The 12,200-nt window shown below is 40.6% G+C and overlaps 1 protein-coding gene across 1 annotated transcript in view; it reads left to right on the forward strand.

Moving 5' to 3' along the window:
* Positions 1-11,590, forward strand: part of FAM169B (Protein) — a 40,811-nt gene extending 29,221 nt beyond the window's left edge. The window contains exons 6-9 of the mRNA XM_086471783.1: positions 3,669-3,851; positions 6,231-6,359; positions 10,381-10,457; positions 11,369-11,590. Of these exons, the coding sequence (XP_086327909.1) occupies positions 3,669-3,851; positions 6,231-6,359; positions 10,381-10,457; positions 11,369-11,590 (611 nt within the window). The remainder of the gene's footprint in view (positions 1-3,668; positions 3,852-6,230; positions 6,360-10,380; positions 10,458-11,368) is intronic.
* The last annotated feature ends 610 nt before the right edge of the window (positions 11,591-12,200 follow it).

Genomic DNA, 12,200 nt, shown 5'->3' on the forward strand with positions numbered 1-12,200 from the left:
GGATTTTATTTTTCGCTGATTACATGCTTTTCTTTTAGAAAAAAAATTAAATCAGAATTGAAGTTAACCTGACAGACAATTAGCTGAAATCTTGTTGGATAATTGCTTTTGTCTCCCTCTGTTTTCTAGCAATAATATTTTTAATGTGCATTTCTGAGGCAGACTGAAGGTTCTGGCTGTAATAAAAACTAAATGACTACATACCAGTCAAGACATGAATTAATTTAATTTTATTGAAGCCAGAACCTTTGTTCCCCTTCTCACATACAAACACACAATGGGTTGACCTTGGGTTCTATTCAGCAGAAATATTCCCCACCCTTTACACAAGCACTCAGCCTGCTTAAGGCCTGTCCAAACATGTGTGTGCCAAGCCAGCTTGTTCAGCAGGGAAATAGTCAGTATGCACAACCTTGTTTTGTTTGGGTCTGTTGGATGTGGGGACTGGATTGTTTTTTTTTCTGGTTTGTGGCTCTTTGGGAATGCTAATGGCTGTCTGCTTTCCTGCCCTTGTAATATCTGTTTACCATTTTGCTGGCTCATAAGTTGGTCATTTGGCACTCGTGACCTAACCAAACAGATCAAAGGCTTTCAAAGGGCAGACTGTATGAATACTTCCATCTCCATCGCCAATGCCCTTATTTTCCCTGTCTCCTCCCTCACCTCAAAACTTAGTCTGTTTGTGTGTTTCAACAATGAAACAAACCTCTGAACCAAATGTGTGAGAGACTAGTGGTCACCTCTGGGCCACCATTAGTTTACGGTAACCTCTTTGCTATTAGATGGGAACCAGAGACAAAGTGGCCTTTGTTCCAAAGGTTGGTTTGTTTGTTTATTTTATTTCAAATGGCTGTGGGCTATGACTCTTCTAATATGTTTCCCAGGGACAAGGTGAAGAATAGCTTCATGGTTTCTTTATTTACAGTGCCTTGAAACGTTACAAGTTTTTGTCATCTTCTCAACCCAAAATTAGGAGCACAGACATAAATCACTCAGCTCCTGAGATTACTGCACAGCAGTCTCATCAGGATTTATAGGAGACAGACTATATGAGATAATAATAAACTTGTAAGGACACTTGCAACATGCAGGAATTCTTAAAGCTATTGACTTCATGAGGAAAAAGTTCGTCCCTTTCTTAGAATGTATGGTGCAACACTGCTTGAATCCAACATCTCTGTAGGGCTGGCAGCTAACAATGGAACTGGGGATATACTCAATTTTTTGGCTCATGAAAAAAGAGTAACTACCCATCATGTGTTACAAATATTGAAAGATTACAAACACCACCACAAACCATCCTTTTCCAACATGTGTTTGAAGTTAAGCATGCACTTTGATTAAGCAGGGGTGGACCAAGCCTGGATGTGAATGGATTTGTTATGTAGCTACTGAGTATGTGTGATGTGGATTCTTGCTAAAGGGAGAGCTACAGCCTTGACAAATCAGGGTCTAAAATTAAATGCAGTCATGTATGCTTTGCTGAATTGGCATCCTAGAAAAGAGAGTAATCAAAGTCAGGCCTGGCGACTGTCAGCAAAAGGTACTAGGCACCAACTCAAGGAACAGAAGTGGACCTCAGTTCGAGATAACTATGGGTAGAAAATGGATCTATTAAGTGAAAGTCTTATACTGGAATTTAGGAACAGCCATTCAATAGGAGGTCTGTGAAACTGTGAAATAGGTCTTGGTGAAGTGATGAAAGTTTCATGTCTCAAGACACTGAAGACTAGACTGAGTGGTACACTAGTAAGTGGTAAGAAAGAAAGACGAGAAGGTCTTGGTGAGATTTACGCAACAGAGTAAAAAAAAAAAGTAATCTTTTTCTGTTATAAGGGCCTGGATATCCATTTCTATTTAAACTGCCATGTACCCAGATAGAAGCAGATAAAATCTTTATAAATATTTTCTAAAAATGAAAATAAATCAGCAAGATGTTTCTATTGTGACCTTATGCTGTATGTAGGTAGTTGGTGAACTGATGTTGGTCGTCCATTTCAGGGTTGAATGCTTATGCTGTCAGGTAGTTTGAGGCTCTGTTTTTATGGTATTCTGCGCTGAATGGAAGTTGTACAGTGAATTGCTAACGTACCTCCTGCAATAGGTATAGGGTGAACATTAAAATTTTGGACCCTGAATGTCTGTCTGTTCTTAATCAACTTTCTGTTGACTCCAGTTTGAGTTCACCATACATGATTGCAAAATAAATCCCTTGGTTCTAACTTTTTTTTTGACAGTTTTCGCTGAGAACAGAGTTCTAGTTGTTTGGAGGCTTATACTTGAGTCTATTTTATGTAGAGTATTAATCATGTCGCTATGATTTCAAGTGACTGACTTAATGTATTTATTAGCAAGGACCGTCCTTGAGTGAAACCCCTACTTTAACACTGATAGTAGTAGTTCAGGCGATGGACTAGAAGCATACACATGTGTGATAAATTACCACTTAGTAGAAACTGAGAGACTTATAAAGGAGCACTTACAGTACTTTCTTAAAATGCACCACTCAGTTGTTTACGGCTTTATACCCAAATGCCTTAATTAATGTCTGTACTCATTTTTCTGCAGAGGTGTGACTTTTGTGTGCTGCAGTGTAAGGTTGAACCTAAGCTGCTGCCGTAAGTTTAGCTGTCACTTGGATTCTACTCAGTGCTTTCTCGGGCACAGTTCTTCCTCTTTGGGAGGTCATTCGCCTCCCCGTTAACATGCTGGGTTGTTGGGGCAGCCTGGCTTCTGCTCTGTTTTCCCTTTCTCTTGCCTGGAGTCACTGCAAGCGTGAGCAGTTAGGGACCTGTTCGTTTCAGGTGGAGCAACCCCAATGCTTTTTGTGTGTTCTCTTACCAGCAAAGATTTGAAGATGACTCCTGGGTATGTGTTGACAGAGAACTGAAAGAGAGAAATATTCTTTTGTACAGTTGTCTGAGGAATTTATGAACTAGGAGATCAAAGACTGAATGTGCAGTAAAAGGGTGGTACTAACTTTCTGACCAGTAAAAGTCTGAAAGGAGGTGTAAATGATGGGGCCAGTCAAGTTTCATATTTAAGAGTATTATCATACCATTTGGGAAGGCACAACAGCAATGTATGCAGAGGCCAGGAGAGCCTCTCTTCTCTCCCCACAGTCATGAAATTGTTAGCTTTAACAGTATTGGGAGTTTTCTCTGGGTCCCTTCTCCACTGTCCAGCTGTGTCAGACAGCATGGACATTCTGAGCTCTTAGGTCATACTGCGTTGCGTGGTTCAGTGTCTTTCATAAAAAGAGTTTGTGGGGTGATTTACTAGAATAGGCAAAAGCTCAAGCAATATGCTCAGATTACATTCAGAATATTTGTGCCTCTTTGTCCGGTTACATCTTTTCGGTGAACTGTCCTATGTATGTTGCCTGTGTATCTAAATGGTCTGATTATGAAGAATTGGAATCTGGAAAATACTATGGTGAGACCTATCAACCACGTGTAAAACAGATCCTCTTGAGTTTGATGGCACAAATCTTCCTCCTGGAAAGTGTTTTACTGTCTATGCAAATGCACTTCTGTTGGGGGTCATCCTCATAGCCTGTGGAAAGGTATCAGGGCAGTGTTTGTGGCTAGAATCACACAGCACTTAGTTAGTGTAGCAATACTAATTTTGTTTTCAAAGTTGTGGGTTTTTTTACTGTGTGCTTTCAGGGAGCCTATGTGATGGTACAACCAGTCAATGTTACTTGCTGCCGGTTTTGGATACTATATTCGTCCGGAGAAAGTACAGAAGAGGTGGCCTAGGGATGAAAATGCTGCATGATTTCTGTCAGTCTTTCGTGGCTGAGGATGCCTTGGGGATCAGCTGCCCTATTTCTGCTGCCATGTATCAAGGTAAATCGTTTGATGTGGAAACGTTAGGTAAGGGTCATGTATAATGTATAAATTTCAATATGGTCTTGGTAGGATTTTCTTAACTGTACAAGAGTTCAGTGCACTTGTCTGAACGGAAGTGTTGTTAGTGTCCAATGGGTTACTTTTCTTGAGACATCTGGAATTTCCTGTAGAAAGGTAGTCCAATATTTATGTAAGACAGTGAGAAGCGTAAAACTCACTGCCTGTTTGACATTTTGCATTCTTGTGTCACTCTCTCTTAGAAACACAACCATGTCATTGCCCTAGACAGTGACTTACCAATTTTATTTGACACCAGAGGGAAAAGAATCATAAGATGTTGTCAAGCCTACACTATGCACGTAATGCTCCAGTAGATACTGCATTTGTAAGAAATTAGATTTAATAAGCTGTATACCTGCTCATTCATCCAGTCACATCAGTACTTGTTTTGTATTGACTGTCTTTGAACATTTGGCACTTTTAAAAGATAAGTAAGTCATTATAGATCTTCCTTGTTTTCAGGTTGGAGTTCTGATTTTGCTGCTAAAATTTACAGAAAATATCTGTGCTCACATTATTTATAAAACTGTTTTCTTTAGAAAAGCATTTTTTCCTGAAGTGGCTCTCTGTATGGTATACAGTCTTTACTGTCATTTTTTGGGAGATGTTTCTATTGATTTACCACTTTACAGCCATTTCCTAGTAAGTGTCATCAGAATTTTCACTGTATCCATTCTTTCCCTTGGTCAGTATGTACCATTGTATATACCCAATGTATACAAATGCGCCACAGGCGTTTCTAAGGTACTGCTACTTCTAAATTCAGGAAAGAATATTCTCTTCTCCCAATAATATCCATTTCTCCTACGTCAGGCATAAATGGTTTAGACACTATGGATCAGAAAGCTGCATTGTTTATGTGTAAATGCTAGCGATATGTTGCTATGACTATGCTTTCATCTCAATTAATTTTAGAGCTGATAGTGAATAAATTTGACTTGTGTCATGTTCCAATTAGGTTTTCTGGGTCCTACTTTTATAAAAATACTAATACTGTAAGTTAAGTTCTGAGGATATTGAAGTAACTGCCTGGTTTTGATTTCATTGGAACCACAATCTTATACTTTAACAAAAGAATGCAACATTTTACTCTAAATCTCTGTACTAAATGTGCACAGTTTTCACTAGCGTGTTATTTAGTGTGATATAGAGGTCTAAAGGTCTAAAAGGAAGTAAAAAGCTAGTTAGCAGATATCTTTATTTTGGTATATATGTTACTTTCAGTAGCTCATACTGAAATGATTAATTTAGTTTGGATATCCTTGGATAAAATTAATGACAGTGATCTGCTCATTACTGTAAGGCAAATGTTTACATACTAGAATTGGGTTTTTTTTTTCAACATCCCATTGTTAAACTCAACTGAATATTGAAGATAAATTACCCATTCTGTAGTATGATGAACTACAATGGACAGAGGAGAGTATGAAAATAGTTTCCTTGTGTACAGATTGCTGTCTTAGTACACTTGATGGAACTGATAGAATGGTCTTTAAGGAAAGTTTAATTTTTTAAACTGTTTGTCGTACAACATATGCCTCCTCTTGGCTCTGCAGACATCCTAAGGAAACCTCTAAATAAGACAGGTTTCAGTTTGATAACATAAGCAAACCTAAATTTGATTTGTTTTCCAAATTACATCAATGTTCAATGTGTACTGAGAGTGATAGGAATCTGTCGGAATATAGTTTCTAAAGGTGATCGTACATCTGGCACACATACCCCCGTTATTCCTCGTTATTTCTTCCTATTTCCTGCTTTCTACACCCAAAGAAGTAAATGAACCCCAGCAATGGAGTATAGGGTAGCCATGGTAAAATGGAGGGTGGTATTGGCCCAAGAACAAACGGATACAAAGGTTTTGTTTATAAATAGAAATGAGAGTAGTATTCTTAATGGTTAAAGCTGGAAGACACTGAAACACCTTTCATTTCAGAGTAGTGAGGGTGAAAAAACCCGCACTGCTGTTAGCCTAAGACCTGCTAAGTGTCCGGAGATAGTTCTGTGATGCAGTGCCAGAAGGTGGCGGCTCACTAAGTCATTTCAAGTCCTGTATTTCTGCCCTCACAAGGGAGTAATCTAGACTGAAGCAGACGGACAGGATTCACTTGTGCCTGTTTAGGTCATTCCACATAGACTTTTCCTAAAAGCCCCAGCTAAGAGAAAAAAAAAGGAAGATGAGAAGAGAGAAGAAAAGATTTCCAAAGGAAAGAATGAACGTAGGTCTGAAGAGAATTTCCAGGATAGAATATACTCCCTCTTCCACTGTACTTTTCACTCATTCATGCTTTTACCCCTTGGTTTCTTCTATTTCAGTTTGCCAGAAATTTTTGCAGACTTACCCCGAGGAGCAGAAGCGACTGTGGGAGGTGGAAGCACCAGGAGACTGGAGCCAGCGAGTGAATATCTGGTTAAAAATTCAGATGGACTCATCCCTTTCAGGAAGTGAGTTAAAATAAACAGTGTGAACTTGGCTGTGTTAGTTATATAAAGATAAGAAATAATATCAAGGGCTAGATCGTGAAAATAGATAGGTGATTTCTCTGTTATTTGCACATGGAGAAACTAGTGAGTGTGCAGTCCAGTTCACTGGTCTTTTCCCAGTAAACAAGACGGTTCTTAGAAATTATGAGGTAATGAAATTGAACTACAGAGCATCTGAGAGATACTGAACAAAGCACAGTCTTGGCATAAATTGTCTGCAACTCCCATTGCAGTGCGCTTACACCAGGGTAGAAGTTAGCCCAAAAAATTCCTGTTGCACAGCACAATGTCTGGGTTATAGAGAGGGGTTTGTTTCTCTGAAATTATTACAAAGGAGAAATTTGTATGGCCAATGGGCAATGTGTTTAATTACCTTCAATTTGCTGCCAATACCATTCTTGGATGGAAACACAAACATTTTCATTATGGCTTTTGGAAGATTCAAAGTGCTCTCCTTGTGCAGGGTAAATCCTTCTTGCTGGGAGCGTTTTCTGCCTCCTTCACAAAAGATACCAACAAAGTAGGAAAACCTTTTGACAGTTCGTACGGGGATCTTGTTGATGTAGTCTGTTCAGCTGGGTTGGGGGTCCAGAGAGGCCTCCCTGCTGCATGCAGGCAAGCTGTGATAGGCGTTAGGTTCCAAAAGAAGGGCACACACTGTCTCTTTCTGGAAGGGCAGCAAGGAGTGCTGCAGAGCAAATTACTCCCATGCCTTCCCACATCTGTCCTGCTTTGTATTGGCTTGGGGACCTTCAGTTGAGACATTGCATTTCATCTTGTCTGCAGCACCCCACCGGAGAGTTAAGGCAGAATTTAGCCCTAGGCTGGGTTCCTCTGAAGCCATTATATTTATGTTCCTCATGCTTTCAACCAACAAAAACTGCTGTTGCTCTTTTCTTTAATCCATCTTGTTAAATTCAGTTTATTAATGGCAATTGAAGAGAACTATGATCAGATCAGCAAACAGAAAGTGGATCCTGGAGAGATAGAGACTTTCTGTTTTCTTTCTTCTTTTTGCCATGTTACACAAAGATGAACAAACAAAGAGAAACAACCCAAAACATGGGTAAATAGGATTCCACTGGAGTGGCTGTCAGTAAAAAATACATGTGAGGCCTTGGAACTGCCTTGGCCAGTTCTGCTCGTAAATGAGATGTCTATATCTACAAAAAGAGGAAGGAGGGAAAGTACAAACCAGAAATGGGGGTGTGTGGGGTGTGTGTGTTTATATATGTTTATACAGATTGTGAATTGCAATGTGGCCTTTGCAGTGGAAGGGAGCAGAAGCAAGTGAATTTGGCACTAAAATGTATAATAAAAGTCTGCTTTTTAAGTTAAATTCTCCACTCTGGTGCACAGCTCACTGGGCATCACTTTCCTTTATACTGAATGTGCTGAACAGGCTTTATTTCATCCATTTTCAGTGGAAAATCAACGCACTATAAAAACAGTATTTAAAGCAGTGTAATACATTTATTATATCTGTTTTACATATGGAATCTACTTGTGTGCTTTCTGTGGTTGCATTATCCCAGTACTGTGCATATTATGCACCTAGCGAAATACCAGGGGAGAGAGTACAGGACAGAGAACCCCTGCTAAAACTAGGGAAGAGTTTCCCTGGTTTTGCTTTGACCTAAAGGCAGCATTACTCCTGCATAGCTCTGTCTGAGAGCTGGTGAGGAAATAACGAGAGAATTTTCCACGACTTCATGCTATCTGTTAATAGTAGATAAAGCAGAAACATTTTCTGAGTGCAGGAATCATTTATCATCTGATCTAGTGTGCTGCTTACCGTACACATAAAGAGAAGCTTCTGTTTCCAGAGTCTTGATACAGGAATACGGAGAGGAAAATGATGTGGCAAAGAATGGAAACCACTGGAGTTGTACGGTTACGTGTTCCATACTCGCACCATCATTTAGAACTTCTACAAGTTTGCAGATGACACCAAGCTGAGTGGTGTCGTTGATACCTGAGGCTTGAGAAGTGGGCCCACGTGAACCTCATGAGGTTCCACAAGGCCAAGTGCAAGGCCCTGCACCTGGGTCGGGGCAATCCCTGGTATCAATGCAGGCTGGGGGATGAAGGGATTGAGAGTGGCACTGCTGAGGAGGACTTGGGGGTACTGGTGGATGAAAAGCTGCATATGAGCCAGCAATGTGCACTTGCAGCCCAGAAAACCAGTCGCATCCTGGGCTGCATCAAGAGAAGAGTGGCCAGCAGGTTGAGGGAGGTGATTCTCCCCCTCTATTTTGCTCTGGTGAGACCCCACCTGCAGTCCTGCGTCCAGCTCTGGGGCCCCCAGCACAGGAAAGACATGGACCTGCTCCAGCAAGTCCAGAGGAGGGCCAAGAAGATGATCGGGGGGCTGGAACATCTCCCCTGTGAGGACAGGCTGAGAGGGTTGGAGTTGTTCAGCCTGGAGAAGAGAAGGCTCCAGGGAGACCTTATAGCGGCCTTCCAGTACTTAAAGGGGGCCTGTAAGAAAGATGGGGGCAATCTTTTTAGCAGGGCCTGTTGTGATAGGACAGGGAGTAACGGATTTTAGCTGAAAGAGAGTAGATTTAGACTAAATATAAAGAAAATAAGATTTACAATGAGGGTGATGAAATACTGTCAGAGGTGGCCCAGGGAGGTGGTAGATGCCCCACCCCTGGGAGCATCCAAGGTCAGGTTGGACGGGGCTCTGAGCAACCTGATCTGGCTAAAGATGTCCCTGCTCATTGCAGGGCAGTTGGGCTAGATGGCCTTGAAAGGTCCCTTCCAGCCCAAACCCCAATTGTTCTATGATTCTATCTTTAGGGGGTCACTTGGGAACATAGTCCTTCATTCCTACTTGCTCTGTTACATAGAAAGCAAAACACAATGTAATTCAATATTGTCAGCTGCAATCTGGATCTATGGCAACAACCATGAAAACAGACAAGTCTTATTCTGCTCTAATTTCTTAGATCTCCATCGACATTTGCAATGCTATGTTTTGGAACAAAATTATTGGGAAGAAAAATTGAAAATTCTCCTCATATTATGTTGGTTTTGTTTTTGTTTTTTTTTTCCCCAGTACTCAGCATTGAATACTATTAAAGTTGTTGTAAGAAGTCTGCAATCATAGATATTCCAAAAAAGGTTTCTGTAACCCTGAGGTCAGAATTTTAAATTTTTCAAGGTTATGTGGCTGCATCTAGTGGCAGTACAGTTAAACTGCAGCACTCTGTACTGCAACTGATACTTCAATTTGGATGTGCACAGATACATAGACATGTGTATACACAGATATTTCTGTTTGCATGTATACATATATCTATAAAAACAAAGCTCTTTAGCATGTTGTCACACATAGCTGCAGTCGTTCATTCTGAATTCATTCTTTTTGTTTGAAAAATGGAGAGATTTATATGCAGCAAACAGTCTTAGTAATGGGAACACAGTGACATTTCTCTTCTGGGGCTGATTGGAGGAGCAGAAATCTTTTAACATGATTTGGTCCTAGTTGCTAAATCTACCAGGCAGTGAACTGAGCTCTTTTGAAGTAGTTTAGTAATATACGTAACGTATGTAAATGTGAGGCTAATGCAAAAAATAATGAGACTGAGCAAGAATTAAAATAAATTTCAAATGATTGTTTATAATCTTTAATCCGATTTGGTGAGAATATCCACATTTTCTGAAAGGGTGGAAAGGATGTGGGCTTTCTGGGTGTGAGAGATGAATGGATTATCTATTTAGCAGAACTTTCAAGCTAAGAAAGACCCAGAGTAATTTTGTTTCTGGTATAGTTGTTCACCTTAGTCTTTTGTGGTAGTGTCATTGGGCACGCTGGTTTGGTTAATTAACAAAAGTAAGGCACGAGGGGTTTAAGGTGGCATCACAGGTGGCATTTTCTGGTGTGTTTTTTCAAATTAAAATTGCCATGGAAGTCTGCTAACATTTTTTCCTTTTTAATCTCTTTCTGGGGCAAAACTTCACCCCATTTCTCCAGAGGCTGAAGCGGGCTCTCGTATAGAGCATGCTCAGACAAGTAAACCCAGACCATCGGATGTAGACCAGATGAATAAGGTACAGTGACTGCTGTTTTTTACTACTGACCCATAGGTTTATGTAGGTAATCACAGCTGTGTAATATAGCTACATACACATAGAATTGATTCATATAGCTAATTTATATAGCTGTAGTAGTTTGAGAGGCTAAAGATTACAGGATAGTTTTCACTGAATGTTTTAGTTTGGTCCTCAGTGAGATAAGGGAACCATAACCACACTGGCATACAGCAAATTCCAAGCTTTGCCTATGCAATGGCTTTCTGTGATTTTTCCTGTGCCTATACAGGGGCTGGAGTGTGACACCTTTAGTAGAATGAGTGAGCCAAGCTCCGTACAGTCCTAATTCTTTTATCTCACTACTGAGCTGCAGATCTGACTGTGCTTAGCTTTTTGCAAGATGGAGGCCTAAAACGGGCTGAGAGGTTTGAATGAAGCCTAAACCTAGTTAGGGCTACACGTATCTGAGAAAACAAATCACAGTAATGAAGCTTTTTCAAGTAATAAAGAAAAGGGAGAGACGAGTGGAAGCAAAACAAAGAGCTGTAGGGGTTGTTTCCCCAGCCCATTTCGGTTGCCGCACAATTAAATCAGTTTGTTTTCTTCAGACATGGGTCTCCTGGGGGACCTCTGACAGCACTGGCCCCTGTGGTGCACGCTCTTGCGTTATGTGCTGTGGTCATGGCTTCGGAGCCCACCCAGCCAGATCAAGGCTCCGTGTGCTCCCAGTTTTCTTTATGCTGACGCTTCTGGGAACTCGGGCAGAGCAGCAGGAATTAAGCTGTTCTATACAAACAATGCAGCTCAGTTTCTTGCCTTGCATGTTTATGGTAGCCTTGGTTGACAGAGGCGTTTTATATTAGGATCAATTCACTGTTTATGTTGTTTGTGTATAATTTTGTGTTCCCTCTGTCTTGGTTTAATTTCAGGGCGTTGAATACATTCCTGGTGTTGGGAAAGTGTCAGGAGATGCCACAGAAGAAAAAGATGACACAGCAGCAGCAGGGACTCTGAACTCACAGGGTCCTGAACAAGAGGATTTAGAACACGGCGCAGGCAGTACTCAGCAATGCAAAGGATTCCGAAAAAGAGCAGGCTCTGGGGGCGTAGTTGGAGACAAGGCCACCAAACAATTTAGAATTATACCATAACTGCACTTTCAAAAATCAGCAAAATCTCAGTGTGGTCTTAAAAAATGCAGTTGACTGTTCATAATTTGTAACACTGGAGAGATTTCTTCAGGTAAGATACAATTTTTTTGCAAGACACATGTTCTCCATCTTGTGTTTTGTTTTAAATAAAGCTTTTGTTTGCTAATTGTCCTTTTCTTTTTCTTCTCACCAAGTAATTAAGGAGTAGTCGAGCCTAGTTATTTCCCTGCTCTGAAAAGATTTTATTGGATTGCATGAGATGTCCAAAAGGGAATAATTGGAGGGCTTGTAGATACTGATGTAAGAAGATATTTCTATGGAAACCACATCCTGCATTATGGAAGAGAGATGCCACAACACACATTGGTATCAGAATGACAGCTGTAACCTTGCTTTCAAAGAGAACAATTGATCTTGAATTGCTTTCATTTGAGTTTTTCTAGCAGAAAAATCTGCCTTAAACCCTGTGGTGGACAGGATGACGTACAAACTCCATTAAGGCAGAAGAAGTTTGGTACAGAGTGGAAGAGTGACCAAGCTACAGGCCTTAAACTGCCTTTAAATTCAGGCACTGTGATCATGCTGCGTGTAAGTTCAGGATGTAGAACTT

This window comes from Leptosomus discolor, chromosome 11, assembly GCF_034619465.1.
Source record: "Leptosomus discolor isolate bLepDis1 chromosome 11, bLepDis1.hap2, whole genome shotgun sequence".
NCBI lineage: Eukaryota > Metazoa > Chordata > Aves > Leptosomiformes > Leptosomidae > Leptosomus > Leptosomus discolor.